The following is a 25,905-nucleotide window of genomic DNA, read 5'->3' on the forward strand; positions in this document are numbered from 1 at the left end:
AGGAATAATTATGTGCACATGGGCAAAAACTGCACCCCTGCACATTATTGTGTCATGGATTTCTCTGAGCTGTGGTCAGAGCTGTGTTATGCTATGTTTACACTGTGAAATGTCCACACAGAAGATCTCTGTGCGGACATTCAACAGACACAGGAGTGCCGAAATAACATGATGCTAGGACCAATCAAAAATGCACCGTCTCATAGACAGTGATGCATTTCCTTGCAGAATGCACAAACACATTGAACATGTTCAATGTGTTTGCGGATGCCAGAATCAGAATGTCCGTGCAGAAGATTCATGTGGAATTCCACACGGACATTTTGACGTGTGAACCCGGCCTAACATAGTGTACTGTACTATACTTCAGAAAACTGTCTTAGAACTATATATATAATGCCCTTCAGACAAATCCTTAAAAGCAACTTTCAGAAATTTTTGTGCCATTTGGAACTTTTTTTTTCACAGTTTTGTGCATTCAGGCAGGGGTTTTATGCCATTTTTATGCTATAGCAAATGCTATTATATAATTTACATGCCAGACATTTTTTGAGACTCATGCAGGCCAAAAAACGTGAAAACTGCTAAAAAAAAATGTAGGTTGTTTTTTACACTGCCCCAAAAAGTTTCTGTCGCTTAATATTATTTCTGTAATAATTAAACTTGGTTCACACACAGTGGCCCTCATTTACTTAGAAAATCGGGTTGTAAGTCTATCTTGCTTTCTTACCCGACTGCTTTTTTCCCCCTGGTATTTATTATTATGTCGCATCCTGTTTGTCGCATGTGGGTTTTGTTGGTTTTGGTTTCCAACTCCTCTGAGTTGTCGGGAAAAAATCCACAACAATTCAACAAATTCGGGTTGGAATCCTTTATAAATACGTGGGAAAGCTCAGAAATGTCGGGTTACGCCCTTTTTTTGGGTTTGGGAGAATCCACATCGGGTCCGTCGGAAAAATAAGGTTGCATAGTGTCGCAGACTGGCGCAGGATGTCTGCGACATGGCACAGACAAAGATGCGCCAAAAAAAAACGACAAAACAAGTCAGGTTTACAATAGTAAATGAGGGCCAGTATGTTGGTCATAATTGTTTGTCAAAACCAGTAGTGGAACTGACACAGAGGGAAAACTATAATGGGAAGATTTGCAGCTTTTTCTCTGTTTTGAACCTATTGCTAAGGCTAATTTACACATAGTAGTATGGTCAATACTACTATGTGTAAATTCAGCCTTAGGGATGAAATGTTGAACTGAGTGTGAACTGACACTTTACCACTAAATGTAATGCAATTCAATGACAAAAATAGCAATTTTTTTAAGACATAAAACAAACAGTTTGGAAGAAAAAAAAAAACTGTCATACATATATGTAAAGGAGTACAAATGTCTGTTTTTAGGAGGAATTATCTAAATCTGGTAAAACCCCTTTAAGACATGAAACTCACACTCTCAAATTACCTCCACCTTTAGGGCTCGTTCACACAGGCCGATCTACAGGGTATATAATGCTGCTGATCCGCCGACAATTGACCACTACAGTGTGTCTCAGATGTGCCTGCTCAGAGCAGCAATCCGCCGCACACTGCTGCAATGTATGAGTCGCCACCGCGCATGCACGGTGTACTGGCACACATCACTGTTACTCCTCCTGCTCCCTGAGCTAGGCCGAGAGCAGCCACGATGTGCGAGTTTACTGCGCATGCGCGCGGCAACTCACACATTGCAGTGTGTCTGCTCGTAGCGGCGGTTTGACACTCCGAGAGGGCACATCTGAGACACACTGTAGGGTCATCATCGACTGATCCGCAGCGTAAAATGAGCCCTAAGATATATAAAAAGTAGGCAGTCTATACATTTCCTCTAGACTTTGATCGGGTGCAATATGTATGTTCCCTGTAAGGCCTATGATATTTCCAACAGTGTTTTATTTTAAAGACTGTTTCCTATTTGGTTTCATTTCAGGAGATATCATGGGAGAGACTTTGCTGGGTATCTTAGATCATAACTATCTTGGATCTCTTATATATGTTCCGTATGGCTGCCCAGAACAGAACATGTTCTCAACAACTCTAAATGTCATTCTGACTAAGTATTTAGATGCCACTAAAAGGTGGGATGCTGTTGGTGCTGAAAAAAGAAGAACGGCTGTAAATAATATTATTAAAGGTATAGTTTTACCAGCAATCTGTTGTTTTTAAATGGACTGACCAGCTTGTAATAAATGCTCAATGGTTACACATCTTTCTTATTATATTAACCATGCAAGTGCCAATTTAAAGGCAGTGTGACCAGTATTAACCACCCACGGTAGGGGTTCAAAGTGTTTCTGTCATTATAAAAACCTGGGGATATGTCAGTTGGACTGCTTTCCAAGCCAGGGAGTAAAGTGGGTTAGCATGTGCTTCACCTGGCTATGCCTAACAGCAGAGAAGGTCTCAGTACTGAGATTACGACCAACCTTAACCTTTGACCTGTCTGCATGACATGACAATTGATAATTTAAATAACAGTAAAGCTTAAGATAAAAGCTTTTGGGGCTATTGCTTTTGGTAGGAAGGGGGGGAGGAGCAGACACTTCGGCTGTATGGGGCCCCAAAATTTCTGATGGTGGCCCTAGTTGTGGGAGGGAGAGATTATCCCAGATAGCACATATGGGTATTCTTTCAAAGTAATTTCTCTATATTTAATGGCGATATAACCCTCACAATGTCATAAATGCAGTAGGAGTCTATGCATCCTGAAACTGTGAGCCCCATCTTTATTAAGACAACAATCCTCTGTTAGCCCACCCACCCCCCCTCTCCCCTCCGAAAATTGTCCCAAATTAAAGGCAAAGTCCCTTTCTCCACTTTGGGAGAAAGGGAGTGAGGGGGGGTGGGTTAAACCCAACTGTATACAGTCCAGGTAATGTAGAAAAAGTTAATAGTGCTTTAGCAGTGTGCAGAAAGATACATATGCAGTGAAATGCAACAGATAGAATTATGGTTTAGAATACCTTGTAGTTTCATGGTCAATCAGCAAATAAAAGAGTCAGGGGGAATGCAAGGCTAATGTAGTAATTCCACTAGGGAGTCTAGTTAGTAATGAGATTAATTGCCTCCCGGGTTAGAGTAGGTGGGATTTTGAAGCGAGGAGCAGTACAGTTGCCAAGATGCCCAAGTTTTTAGGAAAAAAGTGTGTGTCCTCATCTCCCAACTCACCAATTCTGCCATTCTACATATGTAATCAACTTTGGCAAACTATGCGTGTATTGAGGGAGGAGTCGATTGACGCTAGTTTGCGGGTATTAATAACTTGGCGGCAGTCAGAAGCAAGGTGGGCAGGTTTGATTTTTTGGGGGGTAAATACAGGATTAGGGACCCAGAGCAGGAGAAGCGGTGCTGAGAATGGGATTTTCACCTTAGTAATTAGTGCAATGATTCTTAAAGCTTCCTCTCAAAAAGGTTTGATCTTAGGGCAATACAGCCAAATATGAGGCAACGTACCCACTTCAGCACCACATCGCCAGCAAAGGTTGTCGAAACAGCCATTCGGGAGTGCAGCACCACCTAGTTAAGGGCTTGTAGGAGTTTTCTTGGATTCTGACACATCTAGAAAACCCATGAGAGCGTGATAGTATTTGTTTGACCTCTGCTTTCGTAAAGTTAGTGTTCAGTTCCGTACTCCAGGCAAGCAAGTAACTAGGTGTCGCAGGGGAGGAGCCAGTGAGCAGCTCGTGGTACAAGCATGAGATAATACCATTCGGGAATTGCGGGAGCATATAATATTTATCGAGCCAAGAAAGAGGGGGTGGAGATGGGAGTAGCCTTTCGAGTCTCCTAACTGTTTGTTATAAATGCAAATGAGATAGAAAGTTTAGTGCGTCTTGTATGGTTTTGTCCAGTTTTTTCCCGTACCCAAAACCATAGCCTACCATGGTTTTTGGACCAGGCGAAAACCCGTAATAAACCGTATACTTTTTTTTTTTTTAACATGAGAGTCAATGGGAACCGTACAGAACCGTATGTGCGTACGGTTCCATCCGGTTTGCACCATACAGTTTTTGACTTTACACAGTTTTTTTCTTGGAATTTCAATCAAACAAGATAAACTTTATTCATAATGGAGTGAAAAGTTAAAAACTTATGCATTTTTTTTCTTAAAAAAAACTGATGCAACTGGACATCATTTTTCAAACAGTAAACAGTTAAAATTTGCACACACATTTTGATACAGTTTAGTCCGATTTTGAGGAATCCGTTTTTCATTTAAAAAAAACTGATGCGGGAAATGTATTGCAAAAACGTGGTGTGAACCCAGCCTAATATGTATCAACCCAAAATGCTGCTTAGTCTTGGTATCTGGCAGTCACTCCTGAGTGCCCTTGAACTTAGTGTCCCTTCTCATGGTAAATGTTCCCTCACCTGCACGAGTACCTGCCTGCACGAGTACCAATGCTGCATTGCATCTCCTCCCACCTGTGCTATTTATCTACCTGCCCCAGGCTACACACCCAAAATGTTTAAATACTGTAAATAACAATATTCATTTCAAACTAATAGTTTAATAACCTTGTAATTTGTGTTTCTCTATTAAACAGGCTATCAGAAGCAAATATATTATTTCTCTGGTGACTCTTTTCAGGGAAGCACCTGGTAAGAACTGAATTTTTAACTCATCAGCTTTAAAGGGAACCTGTCACTAGATTTTCAGCTACTAAACCATCAGTATCTGGTTATACTGCTGGGGATTAAGCTTCTTGGCACATCCCTGTCAAACGTGTCTGTATAAGCACTATGTATGGAAAGAACTCAAAATACGATACACGCTTGATTTATATCGGGCTAGAATACCTCAATACAAGTTGGCTTCAGTGGTATCTGGCACACTCACAAGGTTCAGATAAGGCCAGGGATACCTTACTTCACTGCACATGTCCCAGATGCTGATGCATGACATATCCTCCACTGCATCAAAACTTCAGGGTATGTTGACACCTTCCTTATTTTCTGCGGATTTCATACATAAATATCCCTAAGTAGTCTCATATATAATCAGCAAGCTTTTGGGTGTGAAATCCTTGTTCATACACGGCCTAAAATACTGATCTTCAGAGTGTAAGAGAGTTAGAAATGGAGGGGGCTTGATAACAGGAGAAAGAAGCAAATTTCTCTAATAAGATATATTACAAAGTTTCTTATGTTTGCTAATGCTATAGTGATCTATGCAAAGTTTGTTGAAGAGTTAGTGCCTATTAAAAGGGGTACTCCGGCAGGGGATAAGATGTCTGATCGCAGGGATTATACATCCTCCCCCCCCCCGCCGCCACTCAATGAGAGTCTATGGGAGGCGGTGTGGCATAGACTTGCATTGAAGGGGGCATGGCGTGACGTCACGAAGGACTTGGCTGTGATGACACGACCCCGCCGCCTGCTCCAAGTGTTTGGAACAAAACATTCCAAACGCTAGGGCAGCGGCATACCCCTCTAAAGCATAAAAGGAAAGAAGAAAAATTGTGCACACCTAGTGTAGTCCACAGAGACTTTTGACACACTTAAAGGCAAGCAACGGTATACGGTTGCTCTCAGGACGCAACACCTCTTTGGATGTGTAGTAAGATCAATGTTCAGAAACCTTGTGGTTCCCCCGACTCTGCAAACATCAGGCTGGTCTTAGGGTTCATAAAAGGAATGTGATTTGATCACAGGGAAAAATGGAACCTCACTGGGCACCTCTCCAAATAAAGCAGGCAAGTCCAATGTAACTTACAAATATGAACTCATTTATTTCACAGAGTGCAGCCTGTTTCTAGCCCCTTCCAGGCTTTTCATCAGGCTTTTTCCCTGTTTTCAATATTTACAGTTTTCCCCACCTCTCATCTCTTTTTAAATATTTCAATATATCTTTTCTTGTGACAACACTGAAGAAATGACAATCTGCTCAATGTAAAATAGTGCACAGTGTTTAACCCCTTAAGGACACAGCCCAATTTCACCTCTAGGACGCAGCCCTTTTTTGCACATCTGACCACTGTCACTTTAAACATTAATAACTCTGGGATGCTTTTACTTATCAATCTGATTCCGAGATAGTTTTTTCGTGACATATTCTACTTTAACATAGTGGTAAATTTTTGTGGTAACTTGCATCCTTTCTTGGTGAAAAATCCCAAAATTTGATGAAAAAATTGAAAATTTTGCATTTTTCTAACTTTGAAGCTCTCTGCTTGTAAGGAAAATGGATATTCCAAATATTTTTTTTTTGGATTCACATATACAATATGTCTACTTTATATTTTCATCATAAAATTGACAAGTGTTTACTTTTGGAAGACACCAGAGGGCTTCAAAGTTCAGCAGCAATTTTACAATTTTTCACATAATTTTCAAACTCGCTATTTTTCATGGACCAGTTCAGGTTTGAAGTGGATTTGAAGGGTCTTCATATTAGAAATACCCCATAAATGACCCCATTACAAAAACTGCACCCCCCAAAGTATTCAAAATGACATTCAGTAAGTGTTTTAACCCTTTAGGTGTTTCACAGGAAAAGCAGCAAAGTGAAGGAGAAAATTCAAAATCTTCATTTTTTACACTTGCATGTTCTTGTAGACCCAATTTTTGAATTTTTACAAGGGGTAAAAGGATAAAATTTATACTTGATTTTGTAGCCCAATTTCTCTCGAGTAAGCACATACCTCATATGTCTATGTAAATTGTTCGGCGGGCGCATTAGAGGGCTCAGAAGCGAAGGAGCGACAAGGGGATTTTGGAGAGTACGTTTTTCTGAAATGTTTTTTGGGGGGCATGTTGCATTTAGGAAGCCCCTATGGTGCCAAAACAGCAAAAAAAAAACATGGCATACTATTTTGGAAACTAGACCCCTTGAGGAACGTAACAAGGAATTAAGTGAGCCTTAATACCCCACAGGTGTTTCATGACTTTTGCATATGTAAAAAAAAAAAAAAAAATTCACTAAAATGTGTGTTTCCCCCCAAATTTCACATTTTTGCAAGGGTTAATAGCAGAAAATACCCCCCAAAATTTGTAACCCCATCTCTTCTGAGTATGGAGGTTCCCCATAAGTTGACCTGAAGTGCATTACGGGCGAACTACAATGCTCAGAAGAGAAGGAGTCATATTTGGCTTTTTGAGAGCAAATTTTGCTCGGGGGGCATGTCGCATTTAGGAAGCCCCTATGGTGCCAGGACAGCAAAAAAAAACGACATGGCATACCATTTTGGAAACTAGACCCCTCGGGGAATGTAACAAGGGGTTAAGTGAATCTTAATACCCCACAGGTGTTTCACGACTTTTGCATATGTAAAAAAAAAAAATTTTTTTTTACCAAAAATGCTTGGTTTAGCAAAAATTTTACATTTTTAAAAAAGGTAATAGCAGAAAATACCCCCCAAAATTTGAAGCCCAATTTCTCCCGATTCAGAAAACACCCAATATGGGGATGAAAAGTGCTCTGCTGGCGCACTACAGGTCTCAGAAGAGAAGGAGTCACATTTGGCTTTTTGGAAGCAAATTTTGCTCTGGGGGCATGCCGCATTTAGGAAGCACCTATGGTGCCAGGACAGAAAAAAAAAAACACATGGCATACCATTTTGGAAACTAGACCCCTTGGGGAACGTAACAAGGGGTAAAGTGAACCTTAATACCCCACAGGTGTTTCACGACTTTTGCATATGTAAAAAAAAAATTATTTTTTTTACACTAAAATGCTTGTTTTCCCCCAAATTTTACATTTTTACAAGGGATAATAGCAGAAAATACCCCCCAAAATTTGTAACCCCATCTCTTCTGAGTATGGAAATACCCAATAAGTGGACGTGAAGTGCACTGGGGGCGAACTACAATGCTCAGAAGAGAAGGAGCATCATTGAGCTTTTGGAGAGAGAATTTGGCCATGTGCATTTCCAAAGCCCCCCCCCCGTGGTGCCAGAACAGTGGACCCCCCCACATGTGACCCCATTTTTAAAACTACACCCCTCACGGAAGGTAATAAGGTGTGCAGGGAGAATTTACACCCCACGGATCTTTGGAACAGTGGGCTGTGCAAATTAAAAATTTTATTTTTCATTTTCACAGACCCCTGTTTCAAAGATCTGTCAGACACCTGTGGGGTGTAAATGCTCACTGTACCCCTTGTTACATTCCGTGAGGGGTGTAGTTTCCAAAATGGGGTCACATGTGGGTATTTATTGTTTTGCACTTATGTCAGAACCGCTGTAAAATCAGCCACCCCTGTGCAAATCACCAATTTAGACCTCAAATTTACATGGTGCACTCTCCCTTCTGAGCCTTGTTGTGCGTCCCCAGAACACTTTGCGCCCACATATGGGGTATCTCCGTACTCAGGAGAAATTGCGTTACAAATTTTGGAGGCTTTTTTTCTTTTACCGCTTGTGAAATTTTAAAGTATGGGGCAACACCAGTATGTTAGTGTACAAAAATGTTTTTTTTTTTACACTAACATGCTGGTATAGACCCCAACTTTACCTTTTCATAAGGGGTAAAAGGAGAAAAAGCCCCCCAAAATTTGTAATGCAATTTCTCCCGAGTACGGCGATACCCCATATGTGGCCCTAAACTGTTGCCTTGAAATACGACAGGGCTCCAAAGTGAGAGCGCCATGTGCATTTGAGGCTTAAATTAGGGATTTGCATAGGGGTGGACATAGGGGTATTGTACACCAGTGATTCTCAAACAGGGTGCCTCCAGCTGTTGCTAAACTCCCAGCATGCTTGGACAGTCAATGGCTGTCCGGAAATGCTGGGAGTTTTTGTTTTGCAACAGCTGGAGGCTCCGTTTTGGAAACACTGCTGTAGGATACGTTTTTCATTTTTATTGGGGGGGGGGAAGGGGTGGGGGGGGCAATGTACGTGTGTATATGTAGTGTTTTACTCTTTATTTTATGTTAGTGTTGTGTAGTGTTTTTAGGTTACATTCACACTGACGGCGGATTACACTGAGTCTCCCGCTAGGAGTTTGAGCTGCGGCTGCTGCAGCTCAAACTTGAAGCAGGGAACTCGCTGTAATCCGCCACCAGTGTGAATGTAACCTGTACATTCACATGGGGGGGGGGGGCAAAACTACAACTCACAGCATGCACTGACAGAACGTGCATGCTGGGAGTTGTAGTTTTGCAACAGCTGGAGGCACACTGGTTGAAAAATACTGAGTTAGGTAATAGAACCTATTACCTAACTCGGTATTTCCCAACCAGTGTGCCTCCAGCTGTTGCAGAACTACAACTCTCAGCATGTACTGATTGCCAAAGGGAATGCTGGGAGATGTAGTTATGCAACAGCTGGAGGCACGCAAGTACAACTCCCAGCATGCCGAGACAGCCATTTGCTGTTCCTGAATGCTGGGAGTTGTAGTTTTGCAAGATTTAGAGGGGTTCAGGCTAGAGATCACTGACAGTGGTTTCTAAACTGTGGCCCTCCAGATGTTGCAAAACTACAAATCTCAGCATGCTAAGACAGCAAACTGCTGTCTGGGCATGCTGGGAGTTGTAGTTTTGTAACATCTGGAGGGCTACAGTTTAGAGACCACTGTCAGTGATCTCTAGCCTGAACCCCTCTAAATCTTGCAAAACTACAACTCCCAGCATGCCAACACAGCAAACAGCTGTCAAGGCATGGTGGGAGTTGTAGTTTTGCAACATCTGGAGGGCGACAGTTTAGAGACCACTCTCTAAACTGTCGCCCTGCAGATGTTGTTAGGCAACAGACTCCGGACACGCGGCGTCATACTTACCTCCACCGCCGCCGTGACCACAGCCGCCGTCTTGGACACCCTCGATCCCCCTTATTTTGTCGCGGAGCCGCCGTTGATGGGCAGGGGGAGAGCGCTCCCCCTGCAAACACCATAGATGCCGTGATCAGAACTGATCACGGCATCTATGGGGTTAATGCTGCCGGGACCGGTGCGATCGCGGCCCCGGCAGCTGCGGTGGGACTCCGGCTGTGATTGACAGCTGAGTCCCACCCGCGATCTCCTGCGCTGCCCGCGGCAGAGCAGGAGATCGCTTGGACGTATGCATACGTCCATTTGCGCGAACGTGTAATTCGCTTGGACGTATGCATACGTCCAATAGCGGGAAGGGGTTAATGTTGTTTCCCCTCAAAAAAACTCAACAGACAGCCATTAATGTGTGAACCATGGCAACAAAAGTGAGTACATCCCTGAGTGGAAATGTCCAAATTGGGCTTAATTAGCCCTTTTCCCTCCCCAGTGTCATGTGAATCATTAGTGTTACAAGTTCTCAGGTATGAATGGGGAGCAGGTGTCTTAAATTTTGTGTTATCACTCTCCCACTCTCTAATACTGGTTACTGGAAGTACAACATGGGACCTCATGGAAAAGAACTCTCTGAGGATCTGAAAAAAATAATTGTTGCTGTATATAAAAAAGGCCCAGACTATATGAAGATTGCCAAGACCCTGAAAATGAACTGCACCATGGTGGGCAAGACCATTATGTGGTTTCACAGGATAAATTTCACTCTGAACAGACTTTGTCATGGTCGACCAGAGAAGCTGAGTGCACATGCTCAGTGTCCTATCCAGAGGTTGTCTTTGGGAAAATGATATGAGTACTGCCAGCATTGCTTCAGAGAATAAAGGGGTGGGGTCAGTCTATGAGCGCTCACACCATATGCTGCACAATGCATCATATTGGTCTGCATGTCCTCCCAGAAGGAAGCCTCTTCTAAAGAAGAAGCATGAGGAAGCCTACAAACAGTTTTCTGCAGACTAAAGCCATGATTTACTGGAAAAATTTCCTCTGGTTAGATAAGACCAAGATAAACTGGTTTAGATGGTGTCAAACGTGTGTGGAGGCAACCAGGTGAGGAGTACAAATTCAAGTGTGTCTTGACTACAGTCAAGCATGGTGGTGCGAGTGTCAAGGTCTGGGGCTACCTGACTGCTGCTGGCACTGGGGAGCTACATTTCACTGAGGGAACCATGAATGCCAACATGTACAGTGAGATACTGAAGCAGAGTATATTCCCCTTCCTTCGGACACTAGGCCATAGGGCAATATTCCAACATAACGACCCCAAACACACCTCCAAGAAGACCACTGACTTGCTAAAGAAGCAGAGGGTAAAGGTGATGGACTGGCCAAGCATGTCTCCCTAAACCCCATTGACCATCTGTGGGACATCCTCAAACTGAAAGGGTGGGAGAGCAAAGTCTCTAACATTTACCATCTCAATGATGTCATCATGGAGGAGTGGAAGAGGACTCTGGTGGCAACCTGTGAAGCTCTGGAGATCTCTATGCCCAAGAGGCTTAAGGAAGTAATGGGAAATTATGGTGACCACACTTTTGGCCCAATTTGGATATTTTTTACATTAATAGCTGTGTGTTGTTATTATCAGGGGAGACACCATTAAACACTGTTATACAGACCATGCACTTACTACTTTACATTGTAGCAGAGTGTTATTTCTTCAGTGTTGCCACATAAAAAGGCATACTAAAATATTTACCAAAATTTGAGAGGTGTGCTCACTTATGTGAGATCCTGTACAGTTATCAGAACTGTGTTTTGTTATGGGCCGAACTCCTGTGTGTCCATTAAATGATTTGGAGAGATTTTTATCCAACATCAGTGAACAAGGAAGGCTCCTACTGAATGACAGAAAGCAGATAACAAATAAAAATGAAAACAAATATATTGGATAATGGTGTGACTTTTCATTACTCAAAGAATAACCTTTACTTTCTAAAACCATGTTCTAAAAGGAATATTATCATTAACCAAATTATTTTCTTCCATCCAGGTTGACTGCATATGTAGTGAAGATATTTTCACTGGCTTTTAAGGCAGATTTACTGGATGTTAACAAAGACATCCTCTGTAACAGTTCTATGTGGTTGGTCAAAAATCAGAAAGACAATGGTGAATTTCAGGAGCTTGGAATTGTATATACAAAAACCATGCAGGTAGGGCATTCAGGTTATCGCAGCTGAAGTAGTAGTTCCTACATAGTATTTTCGTACAGATTTTTAACCCCTTAAGGACTTTTTTCATTTTTGCACTTTTGTTTTTTCCTCCACACATTCTTAAAATCATGACGCTTTTAGTTTTCCACCTACAGACCTATATTAGGGCTTGTTTTTTGCGCTATAAATGTTACTTTGTAATAACATCAATCATTTCATCACAAAATCCATAGATTGATCCATAGATTGAGGTCACATGGGGGCAGAGTCATGGCGTCACGATACTCCAGCCCCGTGGTCGTCACGCTACACACTCGGTGCCTCCAGCGCTACGGAGAGAGATCACAAAGGTAGGTGCACAATGAAAGATTGCGGGGGACCCAAGCGGCGGGACCCCCGCAATCATACATCTTATACCCTATCCTTTGGATAGGGGATAAGATGTATTAGGGCCAGAGTACCCCTTTAACCCCTTAATGACGCAGGACATATATTTACGTCCTGCGCCAACTCCCGCGACCCCGCATCACATTGCATCGGTCCCGACGCTCATCAACGGCCGGGACCCGCGGCTAATACCACACATCGCCGATCGTGGCAATGTGCGGTATTAACCCTTTAGAAGCGGCGGTCAAAGCTGACCGCCGCTTCTAAAGTGAAAGTGAAAGTATCCCGGCTAGTCAGTCGGGCTGTTCGGGACCGCCGCGGTGAAATCGTGGCATCCCAAACAGCTTACAGGACACCGGGAGGGCCCTTACCTGCCTCCTCGGTGTCCGATCGACGAATGACTGCTCCGTGCCTGAGATCCAGGCAGGAGCAGTCAAGCGCCGATAACACTGATCACAGGCCTGTTAATACACTCCAGTGATCAGCATTAGAGAGCAGTGTGTGCAGTGTTATAGGTCCCTATGGGAGCTATAACAGTGCAAAAAAAAAGTTAAAAAAAAGTGTTAATAAAGGTCATTAACCCCTTCCCTAATAAAAGTTTGAATCACCCCCCTTTTCCCATTAAAAAAAATAAAACAGTGTAAATAAATAAAAAATAAACATAAGTGGTATCGCCGCGTGCATAAATTTCCGATCTATATATATCATTAATTAAACCGCACGGTCAATGGCGTACGCGCAAAAAAATTCCAAAGTCTAAAAAAGCGTATTTTGGTCACTTTTTATACCAATAAAAAGTGATCAAAAAGTCTGATCAAAACAAAAATTGTACCGATAAAAGCTTCAGATCACGGCGCAAAAAATTAATCCTCATACCGCCCTGTAAGTGGAAAAACAAAAGTTATAGGGGTCAGAAGATTACATTTTTAAACGTATAAATTTTCCTGCATGTAGTTATGATTTTTTCCAGAAGTACGACAAAATGAAACCTATATAAGTAGAGTATCATTTTAACCGTATGGACCTACAGAAAAATGATAAGGTGTCATTTTTACCGAAATATGCACTGCATAGAAACGGAAGCCCCCAAAAGTTACAAAATGGCGTTTTTCTTCGATTTTGTCGCACAATGATTTTTTTTCCGTTTTGCCCGTGAATTTTTGGGTAAAATGACTAATGTCACTGCAAAGTAGAATTGGTGATGCAAAAAATAAGCCATAATATGGATTTTTAGGTGGAGCATTGAAAGGGTTATGATTTTTAAAAGGTAAGGAGGAAAAAAAGCAAAAGTGCAAAAACTGAAAAACCCTGAGTCCTTAAGGGGTTAAACTCCAGTATTTATTAATGTATCCTCTATGCACAGGACAGGATATAAGTGTCTGATCACTCGAAGTCCCACATATGGACCCCCTTAATCTTCAGAATGGGGGCCCCATATCCCCCTTCCCCTTCTCTGCATGGAGCATGGGGTCAGCACACGCTCCTTGCATTCTCTGGAGCACTGGAGATACCTGAGTATATAACTTATTAAAATCAACAACATATCTAACAATACTGTCTCTAAGCAACATATCATATACATTTGTACACAAGAACAGACAGTAAAAGATCTGGCAATGTACAAAGAACACCTGAATACATGTAATATGATTGTGGTGAGGGTGTGATGATGGCAGATGGAATTACCCTAGGGGCAGATGGCATTAACCCCTTGTGTTCGTGACGCCAGGGTGTGGTTTATCCTCTGCAGCACCCGAAGGTATACCACTGGATTCTGGGCTGGGCACAGGGGCAAATAATGATTCTGACGCCAAGTTACGGAACAATGAGTCAGACAGATGTAACAGTCTATACAGCTAGGCTAGACCCAAGGAGGTGACCAGTGACTTCAGAGACCACAGAGCTTGCCGGGACTTATAGTAGACTTGGACAATTTGATGCAGGGCCACGCTGACTTGAGACAGGTGGATTTGGACTGACTTGACTGAGACTAACTATGACAGACTTTACCCTGCTTATAGCTTACCAGGTTTTGACTTGGACCTGGGGGGTAGTGGACTTGGGGATCCGTGGCTGCGTAGTAGATGTTAGGCCTCTTTAGGAAACCAGACACTCTCTCCAGACTTGACCTAACTGCAACTCAGCACTAAAGAGACTGAGGAAGCTCCACTCAGGGCTTATATGGGGTAGACTCAGGAGGAGTCCCATAGGTCACCCTGTAGGTCACATGGTCACTGGTACCTTCCCAGGTTACAATCAAATGACAACAACACTTAAAGGTATATAACATTATATGTACATTACACCATATAACATAGGCCCTTAGGGGAATACATAAGACACAAGTACAGGGGGGCCTAGGGGTCATGGAATGGAGTCTGCCGGACAGGGCAGCAGAGGTACAGGGGTGCAACTCCTGTACTGGGCCACCACATGATGCTCATAATTTAATATCACAATCCAGTTATGTAGGTTTAAGAAAGACACCAAGTTAAATTACTTAATGTAACTTAATGGAACTTCCCAGCTGCCACCATCTCCTCTTGGTACTATTAGGGTAACTACCAAATCCACCGGAAAAAAACTTTGTATGAATGGGAATAACATTACTAGGCGTTACATCTCCATATGAAGGTCCCCATACCTATAATGGCGCCACCTTAACCAGTAATAAACCAAACAGCCTTGTAAAGACCCACCAACCTGCCACACATCCAAAGTACAAACAGAATAGTACAACCAACACATATAACTAGGGAGGGAGGGTGGTCAGCTTGGTTCCACGATGGAGAAGAGGACAAAACCTGGTCACCACCTCCTTTTACAGTTCCTAAAGCATTCCCACCAGCCAATCAGGTAAGAGTGCCCTCCCTTTTTTTCCCCAAATGGTGCAAGGAAAAGATGGAGCTGTTAATGATCACACAGAGCCCTGCTTTTATTTTCCAAAGAGACTATAAAATCGGAATAATTTCTTTGGATCTTTGCTCCACTTTTTCATTTTTCTTTCTCGTTTTCCCTGCTTTTTGAAGAAAGAAAAAAAAATCCCCCAAAATAAATTTACCTAAAAATCGCCATTCTTTAACCATCTTCTTAATTTCTCAGTTACAAAGATGGAATAGCTAGTGTTGCTCTGCACAACCAGCACCGCTTCTGTAACATAGATGATCACCCTTCAGTATTTATGAACATGATAATGAAGTGGTGTATTAAAAGAATTAGTGCTCCTTTACCTACAGTGCATTCATAAAGTTTTCAGACCCTTTCACTTTTTTCGCATTTTGTAATGATGTGGCCTTGTGCTAAAATTAAAAAAATCAGTGTTCCCTTATAATTCTGTACTCAGTACCAGATAATGACAAAGTGAAAACAGAATGCTAAAAATATTTTCTATTTTTTTTAAAGGAAAAAATTAAACATTGCATTGCTATGAGTATTGAAGTAAGCTTTCTCTCAACCCAGACCATTCTCCCTGTCCCAGCCACTGAAAAACACTCCCACATGATGCTGTCACCACCATGCTTCACTGTAGGGATGGAAGTGACCGTTCAGTTCTTGGTCACTTCTCTTAGCAAGGCCCTCCTCCCCCAATTACATGTTTTGATGGAGCAGCCAGTTCAAGTTAGAGTCCTAGTTGTTCCAACATTCTTCCATATAAGAATTAAGAAGGTCACTGTGCTCTTGGGAACTTTGGAAAGATTATTCTTTACCCTTCTCCAGATCAGTTTTTTTTTTTTTTTTGTACCCTTTTCCACTTCTTTGCCTTCACTCAATCCTGTCTCTGAGCTCTACAGGTAGTCCTTTTCTTTTTATGGTTTGGTTTCTGCTCTGATATACATTGTCAGATGTGAGACTTTATATATACAGGGGTTTATCTTTCTAAATCCTGTCCAGTCAACTGGGTTTACCTAAGGTGACTCCAATCAAAATGTATAAACATCTCCAAGATGATCAAGGGAAACGGGAGGCCCCCAGACCTAAATTTCATGAGTCAAAGTAAAGGGTCTGAGTACTTAAGTTAATGTAAAATTTTTGCGTGCATTTTTAATGAATTTGAAAATTCTGTTTTCGCTTTGAGTCCAGAAGGACATTTTCCACAACCTAACAACAAATTTTTATTTTATGTAAGGGATAAACATGCATTGTTTTCTGTGATTCTTGTTGGCTTTATTTGTCGAAAACTATTATGAACATTTTTTTCCACTATAAAATAATCCTAACAGGAAACTTGGACATTTGGATTTGTATAATTTGATCACTTATATAACAGAAACATGGTAGACCTGAAGTTTACTCTAAAAACCGTGACTCATGCAGTCCTATGCAGATTTTTAAAAGACTCTAAACAATACAGAATGCCTAAATTAGCTGAACCAGAATAATGAATAAGATGTTTAGTAACTGCTCCAAACTAATAAGAGTTCCAAACATTTTTTGCCTTCCATACATCGACAGACAACATATTTGAGGAGTTATCCTGTATTTATCATTGATCATAACCTGGAGTTATCATTGGTACCCACACTATTCAGCTTTTTGAAGGCTCAACTAAAATTCAACTGAATAAACAGATTCTTTTTGGGGTTGAGTAACGCTTGTTGTGTTATTGTCTTTCTAGGGTGGATATGCAGAGTCAGAATCCTCTCTAACAGCATTTGTACTTATTGCACTAGCAGAATTAGGAAACACGTGTGGTTATCTAGTAAGTACAAATTATGTTTCGTAATACCTCTGGGAATATTCTATTATACGATGCAAAGCTGTAAAAATTCTGGAATATATAATATAACTCTATAGCAAGAATCAGACTCCTTCTTTAGACAGGTATAACTCTACATTAGAAGTACTGCAGTTAGAAATTTTGTCTGTAAACGGCATACTTTGGATCCACAGCATTTCCGTTTTGCTGTAAAATACTTTTCTGCCAGACTATCACAATAGTTGAATACAAGTGATGTGTACTCTTTGGTGTTGTTTCTTGCTGCCCGAACAGCCCAAAGTGCAGGGTTGTGCTGAGCCTTATACAGCAGCTGCATATCTTCTCCTTCCCATGTTCTAATACGGCTGTACATTAGCATTAAGGCAGGTAAAGCAGTTTTATAGGGTGCTGGAAGTTGAGGAAGAATACAAGTTTACTTATTTTTGGTTGAATACATATTTACCCTTCTAACATTTGTATAATAAAGTTGTATGTGTACTTCTTTATGTAAGAATAATAAAATGAAATGTATGTTCTGAGTAAGCTTAGTAGAGAATACTGTAGTTGCTAAAGAGACAAAAAAAATTTAAGGATTGTCAGGAATATAAATTAGATTAAGAAATTTTAAAAGATGACACATTTTGTCAGGGGTTTAAATTGGAGTCTGTATAAGTATTGCTTTAATGTGTAAAGGTAACAAATAAATAAAAGGTAACAAATAAAGGTAAATAAGTGTGTAAAGGTAACTAATAAAATAAAAGATGTATACCAGAACCATACACAAAAATAGGGAGATATATAAATCAGTATGTCATATAAAATCCTACCTGAAGGAATGTAACAGCAATCAATAAGACATTAATACTGTAATGATCTTACGTTTCTCGGTTCCAGTGCAGCTTCTGGTGCTCTATCCAGCAGCGACATTCATTACTGTCCTGGTGACGGCCCTGCATGTTGCAAGGCTGTTTGTCACTGTATGATTCTACAGGCCCCGCCTATTAGGAGGTGAGAGCACCGGGCCAATCAGCTGCAGCATGGGTGCTCACACATCCCAGGGGAAGATATCTAAACTGCCCTGTATATGCAGCCTATGCCTGTGATTGAGGTTTTTCCTGTCACCAGTGTTTCTGGCCCTGACTTTGTACTTGGCTACCTTTCTGGTTTGACCGTAGCTCTGTACTTTTTTTCTGATTGTGTACTATGCTCACTTTAGGTTTTGACTCCCTGGCTTGTTTTGGATCAGCCCCTTGTCTGCTGACTCTAAGTATTTGCCAGCGTGTTGCTGACCTGGCCTGTCTTACTTCTCTAGGACTGTCGTCCAGTTTGGAGCCAGTGTTTAGGGTGGGTTGTCCAAGTAGGTAGGGACAGTGGTTTGGGGTAAATACAAGTTCCCAGAGGCTATCAAAAGAATGTGACCCATGCTTCATCAGGGGTAACTTTTTTTGTTTTTGTTTTTTTACTAATGTGCTTCCCACAACATGATAGTAATCTTTGTAAATGTAATGCTTTAAAATTTGCACTCTAAATACCTTTTTTGAGTGGTAATTTTTGCCGGAGCCGCCCGCTGGTCTGCCTGTCATCAGCCCCAAACCCCTCCCCCCACGCCTGTTAATGATGTGAAACATAGACAGGATACCATGGCATCTCCAGAAAGCACATAGCAGGGACCCTAAACTTCTCTCTCTCCTTTTCTGTACTTGGGATAATTTGTCCTTCTACCAGGAGAGGAGATCTTGACAAGAGATTGCTACAAAAAGGAGACCCTTTTGCTATACAGATTTAAATCCTCAGCACCTTTAGGGTTAAATGAAGTACTTTCATTTACCAGCTACATCTAATATATTATGCATTGGGCTCTTTCCATGACCATTATTTTATTCTGCCTTAATTCTTAGCTTAGGTGTGTTGGTGTGACTGCTATTATCATATCCCCATATTCCACCCTGTTCCATCTACACAAAAAGGTGCCAAAGTTTATTTGACTGATTAGGGTCCATGAATGCTCCACTTTATGGGGTGTGCCATAATTTTGAAACTAGTAGACATCTCCCTCTTACCCCCATTTTCTGGCATGTATCCTACCTTTATTATCTGAATAAAATGCTTGTCATAGTGACTTATGGGTAACTATTCCCTTCAGGTATGTTCTAATCTCTTTTGAGATGTATTGTTTCATTTTTATTTGCCCCGGCATCCAAGTAAAGCATCAGTTTTTTTTTATAGGTTTGTCCTTATTTGACCAACATATTCTATTTATATACTGGGCAAACATATACTCGAGGTTGCATTATATACTTTATATCTTTAATGGATATTTCAATTAATTCTCCACCTTCTATCTGACTCCTTGCAGCTTTTGACATTCGCTAGTCTGCAGTTGTGTTCTTGGGTCACATGAGCCCTGGGCCATGTGACTTACTACTTTTCACAGCAGTAGATCATGTGACAAAGTGATCATGTCAACAGTATTGCCTGTATCTCATGACTTCACATCACCATTTCAGTAAGGTGCCAATCACTCGTTGAGGGAGATTGATCAAGACCTGTGCTGAGGAAAAGTTGACCAATTGCCAATCAGATTGTTTCTTTCATATTTTTAAAAGGCCTCTGAAAAATAAAAGAAGTGATCTTGCTCAATCTTTTGGCAGAATCCACGCTGACTAGAGGCACCCTCAGAATGTGCGCAGTATGAGATTCTGCAGAATGGACCTCGCCATAGGATAGAAAAAAAGTGTAGTAGGACAGCAGTCAGGGATCTAGTGAGACTTTAGGGAGCTGACAGGACACATGTGGTCCTCTGCCTGGCAGTCAAGTGGGGGCAATACAAATGCCACTATGTGTTTGTTTGTTTTTCAATAAAAAGTCTCCCTCTATAGACAAACCATTTCAACGAGTAGTTATCCAGCACATGCCTAATATTATTATAATATTTGTTTTGTTTTAGACAGGTACAAAAAACATTTTTATGTATTTTTTAGGAAATTAAAGAAGCAATGAAGAAAGCCGAAAAGTATCTTGCAGCTGAACTTCCAAAGTTAAAACATACATATAGTGCTGCTATAACCTCTTATGCTCTGTCTTTAGTAGGGAACACTCAAAATGAAGATATTATTGATTTATTTGCAAGTAAAGGTAAGGTTTATTTTTTGACAATTTCGTTCTGTTTGAAAAAAAAATATATATAGTACACATGTGAACAGTACATATACTTTAAAATAATCCTGTGACATTTCTTAGTTTTATTATAAAAAAAAAAATATATATATATATATATATATATATACATATACATAATGGGTTTTTTTTTTATCCAAGAACTGTAAAATATTTATCCCATGGTTGACAGGTTGGGTACCATCTCTATAACCAATACCTCTTGAGAGAATGGGGGTCTTACAATTTACAATCTTAGATGGCTCCACATTTATGTAAAGTTGTTGAGCATTAAATATGTCACAATGTAAATGTTTTGGACATCTGCTGTCTGCTGTGCCTGTGTGGTTACACAAGTTATACTTGTCAGGTTGTGATGCCAGGGCACCGTTAGTCTATACATGGTATGAGGTGGAGACAGCTTCTCCTGGGCTAGGCACGGGGCAATAAACACACTGACGCCAGGTTACAGATAACTGTCTTTTACTGAGGCAAGTGTAGAGGGTACAATACTCACAGTACAGAGCAGAGTAGAAGGGATGCAGTGTAACCCCTTGGAGCCCTGTTGCCTTGCTGGGACTTGAATAAGATAGACTTGAGACTTGAAGATTAAGAGATATCCCATGCTGACTTGGGTTCTGCTAAGGTCCAATTACTGACACAACCAGGGTATGACTCACCAACTCCTGTACAGGGAACACTTGCAAAATGGCGGGGCTGACTTGATGAAAGATTTTCTTTAGGCTTCCCTTGGAATCATCTCATACTTCCTCCAACCCCTTTCCACACTGTAGCTCACATGGAGCTCTGCTCAGCACAAGAGCTAGGCTCTAAACTGGGGCAACTCCTCCCCCCCTACAGTATATATAGGGAAATTTGGAGGTTCCCATTGAGTAACAGGGTCACCTGGTTACTCTTCATCTCCTTTCTTAAGGGTACAGTACAGATGTAATACAAGAATACAGTAAATATAGCAAAGTGCATAAACAGTAGAACCCACTGTTCTACTGTTTACTGTTTATGCACTTTGCTATATCACAGGAGCAGCAGACATGTCCAAGGAGATCTGCAGCCCACAGGACAGCCTTTGGTGCTGGGACACCACACCTGCATGATCACTAGTGTAGATAGCAGCCTTACTCCTGTTGTAAAAAGGGTTTAATTGGGGAACAAGCCATATATGAACTTTCAGTTCTTGGGTCCTTTACATGTTATTACATGAATGTTACGTTCCATCATCTATGTCCCCCAGTATGGTGCCCAAGGTTGTATTTCCCACCTTTAAGTGGGAATGTTGAGGGGGCAGCACTTCAGTGAGTGAAAGAAATAATAAATAGCATCATTGCTACTTAACTCCTTGAGGGCCATACAGTAGGCAGTCATCTACATAGATGGCGGCTGATTGTATACTGTGGGAGTGGAGCTCTTACCTCTCCATGCTCCTGACTGTGATGTTCTTCTGCAGTGTAGCCTCTAGAGCAGGAATAGGCAACCTTCGGCACTGCAGTTGTTTTGGACTACATCTGCCATGATGCTCTTACAGCCAAAATACTGCCAAAGCATCATGGGAGATGTAGTCCAAAACATCTGCAGTGCCAAAGGTTGCCTATTCCTGCTCTAGGGGAATGCATGATGGTCCTTAGAGGCTGCAGCTAAATATCACAGTCAGGAGCATGGAGGCAGACTGTGGTCCCACATTGGGGGTGGATTACAGGCTACCACCAAGCCCCAGATTAGTAATGGACAATATGTGGAAAAAATATTATTATGATATAAAAATATAAAAATGCTGGTCATCATGAGGAACCTGAAAGACAAAAACATTTTTAGTGCATTTTGGATTATGGATTAGCACACAGAAAGTGCTGGAAGGCTGTGTTCACACATTATAATTTTAACATGCCTTAACAAGACTTATACATTCCCTGCTCCTGACACTGATCTTCAGCTACTGTGCAATATCTAGGGACCATCACATCCATCAGGAGCCTGGAGAGATAAGAGCTTCTTAACCCCTTCCCCGTTGGGCCAGCGCAGAGTATAGGGGGACAATAAGTGTCTGGCCCCCATGGGATTAAGTGGCAATAACCAGCATCACTACTGAACCCCTTTTTCCACTAGGTAGGAGCCATGCAATTTATGTATCCAGCTCAGACCAAACTGCAGTACCAAGCTGACCAAGCTAATGACGGGAGTCCAGGCTCCTATACTATACTTTTCTTCTTAGACTCCGCATGCCAGACGCTCTATACTTGACCCACCGAGTTTTTAACAAAGTTGTTTACTTTAAAGTAAACATTGCACAGCTAGCTGCATTCTGTTAGGGGTGGAATAGGCACTGCATAATTTAGATCTGACTTCTGATAAGTTGCATTTGATAAACCTGGCATGCAAAGGTGCACCAGTGAAACCATTCCCACTTTCCCCCAACACACATATATGAGTCAAGGCAACGAGCAATGTTGAGTTATATCCCAAGTCAAATCTAAATATATCAAACATATATTCTCATAGCAGAAAACTTATCACTCAGGCAAAGGTGAGCATGTAATGGCAGTTACTATTTGGAATACACTAGACCTTTTTAGAGAGTAGGTGCAGTGCATGCACTCATGCCATCATTGTTTCTTACATGTCTGTTTCCCCCTAACCACACCCCTCAGGTTCATAGTAACTACGACTTGTGCCCATCAACCAGTCTAATGTGTACTATGTTTACAGACACACAAGCCTTGATAGATGCCCCCCAATGTGTTTTTATCTATGTGCCAATACACATGTGAATGTGCCATACATCTTTAAAAATACAATTAAAAAAATATTTATTTTATGAGCAGATTTTTTTTTTATCCTTCTAACCCCATATATGTAGGGTACTGCAGCCATTAACTATGCGCACAGCACTGTACATTTACGGTGCGGCTTTGAACTGAGTGCAGAGCTGTGCTCACTTCATAGCAGGCGAGTTCCAGCTGCTGAGGACTCACCACTAATGAAGGACATCAGGGATCACACTAATGTCTGCCATTAACCCTATAAATACCTTGATCAATGCCGATCATGGCCTCTATAGGAAAAAATTGAGGTGGCAGTGGTTTCTGGTGGGCTCATCGGACCCCCGAAGTGCGATGGTGGTGGTCCGATGAGTGCAAATAGCCAAGCAGAGGTCTCTTTCCCTCCTCCGGTGTGCAGTATCCGGAGTTCAGCTGTACAAGAGGATTGCCAATAGCACTGATCAGTACTATAAAATTACATAGTACTGAACCGTACTATGATGATTGCTATTAAAGGGGTATTCCAGGAAAGAACAGATTTGCAAATACTTTACAGAAAAATCTTAATCCTTCCAATAATTGCCAGCTGTTGAAGTTGAGTTGTTCTGGCAACAGTGCTCTCTGATGACATCTCTGCTTGTCTCGGGAACTGCACAGAGTAGAAGAGGTTTGCTATGGGGATTTGCTTCTCTGGACAGTTCCCGAGACACGGGTCATCAGAGAGCACTTAGATAGAAAAGAACAGCTCAACTTCAGCAGCTCATAAGTATTGAAAGGATTAAGAATTTTTTTATAGAAGTAGTTTACAAATCTGTTTAACTTTCTGGAGCCAGTTGATATATAAAACATTTTTTGCCCTGGATAACCCCTTTAATAGTCCCCTAAAAAGTAAGAAAACAACATATTTAGTATCCCTGTGTGCACAAATATTCAAAACATTAAAATATACTGTTTATGATCCCACGCGGTGAGCAGCGTAAATGAAACAAAGATACCAAACGATTTTTGGTCCTATCAGTTTTACGGTTAGGTGCACTACAGTAAAATAAACCCACCAAAAGTTGCAATTTTGTTTTCTTCTGGTAAGAACAATGCAGTTAGGACATAGTAATATGTCCTCCATCTCTCTAAACTGAAAAACTGGAGCTTTATCCCCCTATTTGACTAATTGTTTGGGTGACTGAGAAGGTTTTAAAGTATTTGCAGAGTTCCTGCAGGCAAAAATTGGAAACAGACTGTTTGAAGTTATTTTACCATATTTCATGTGCATTTATTGAAAGAATATCATATGGACTTATATATTACAGTAAATATAAAACACAATAGATTTCAATGAAAACTATATTGTTCTTTTGTTTGCTTTGTATAAAAGGCATAATGATTTCTATGCAAATAAAATATAAACTTTAGTTTTATAGTTGCGAATTTTTTTGTAGCTATCAACGACTGTTCCATCAGATTTAATGATAAGAAATACAGCATTGCTACTTTTGCCTTCATGAAATAGAACCTACAACGAATACCAAATGGTCTAAAATATAAATCAGTGATATAAAACAGTGAGATCCATCAGCTATCCCTTGAATCTGTTATATAATGGATCTAATGCCTTATGTTGTGAATGTCTAATGCCACAAGGCTTATGCGAACAGAGCATTAACTGCTGATCTATTAGAAAAACTGTTTTTATTTATGTTATTATTAATTTTATTTGTTTTTATTTTAATTTATGCCATTTCTTTTTCTGAAGATAGGACTTACTGGCCAGTTGGCAAGTCTCTGTTTACTGTGGAAGCCACTGGGTATGCCCTTCTTCAAAAACTAAAGCTCAGAAAATTTGAAGAAGCCCATAAAATTGCAGAATGGCTGGTGAAAGTAAGAGCTTTTGGGGGAGGATACAGTTCAACACAGGTAAAAACAGTGATTTTCTATTTCTACTTGAAATGACCCATCTAGACCATTTTAGAGAGTAGGTGCAGTGCATGCACTCATGCCATCACCATTCTTGTTTTAGTAAAAAAAACTTCTACATGAAATAACAATCCTGGAGCATATCTTGTCATATCACTCTGTTGTGTTGTTACTTTAGTACAGTGAAGGAAAGAATTATTTGAGAAAGCTGCAGCCAGGAGGAGAAAAAGGTTGTGCAAAGCAGAACAGAGGGTAGAGAGGGGAAAAACATCCAAGGTATCAGGGAGGGCAGATCACAGAGGGTGTAAAAAGTGTGAAAAGAACATGCAAAGCAGTTTGCAGGAGGAGGAGAGTGAATCTCTTGTATTTTGTACAAGTGTAGAGAAAAAGTAGAGTACCCAGAACAGACTTTCTAAGAAGAGAAGGAACAATGAAGAAATAAAACCTCATGGGCTATAGAAGAGGAACTCAGCTGAGGTATCAAGCTGTGCTGATACATGAGCATCCTGTGCAGATTTGTATCTTTGTTGCCCATAGCAACCAATCACAGCACAACTTTCATTTTATCACAGCATCTTAAGAAATGAAAGCTGTGATTTGATGCTATTGGTTTTTCTTTTAGACTCTATAGATAAATAAGATTCACAGAAGGCATACAGTAACTTACATAAGTGAGTACACCCCTCATATTCCTGCAAATGACACTCTGCTACAATGTAAAGTAGTAAGTGCACAGCTTATATAACAGTGTTTAATTTTGTTCTCTCCCCAAAATTACTCAACACACAACCAGTAATGACCAATTTGGGCCCAATTAGCCATTTCCCTCCCCAGTGTCATGTGACTCATTAGTGTTACAAGGTGTCTTAATGTTGTGTTATTGTTCGCACACTCTCTAAAACTGGTTACTGGAGGTTCAACATGGCACCTTATGACAAAGAACAAAAAAAATAATTGTTCTACATTACCATGTAATGACTTTAAGAAGATTGCCAAGAACTTTAAACTGAGCTGAAGCACGGTGGGCAATACAG

At 41.0% G+C, this 25,905-nt stretch overlaps 1 protein-coding gene across 1 annotated transcript in view; it reads left to right on the plus strand.

Moving 5' to 3' along the window:
• Window positions 1–25,905, plus strand: part of LOC130355875 (A.superbus venom factor 1-like) — a 266,587-nt gene that overhangs the window by 206,357 nt on the left and 34,325 nt on the right. The window contains exons 26-31 of the mRNA XM_056556718.1: window positions 1,963–2,166; window positions 4,580–4,634; window positions 11,785–11,947; window positions 16,950–17,033; window positions 20,012–20,165; window positions 24,711–24,871. Coding sequence (XP_056412693.1) covers window positions 1,963–2,166; window positions 4,580–4,634; window positions 11,785–11,947; window positions 16,950–17,033; window positions 20,012–20,165; window positions 24,711–24,871 — 821 coding nt within the window. The remainder of the gene's footprint in view (window positions 1–1,962; window positions 2,167–4,579; window positions 4,635–11,784; window positions 11,948–16,949; window positions 17,034–20,011; window positions 20,166–24,710; window positions 24,872–25,905) is intronic.

Source organism: Hyla sarda, chromosome 1 (assembly GCF_029499605.1).
Source record: "Hyla sarda isolate aHylSar1 chromosome 1, aHylSar1.hap1, whole genome shotgun sequence".
Lineage (NCBI taxonomy): Eukaryota > Metazoa > Chordata > Amphibia > Anura > Hylidae > Hyla > Hyla sarda.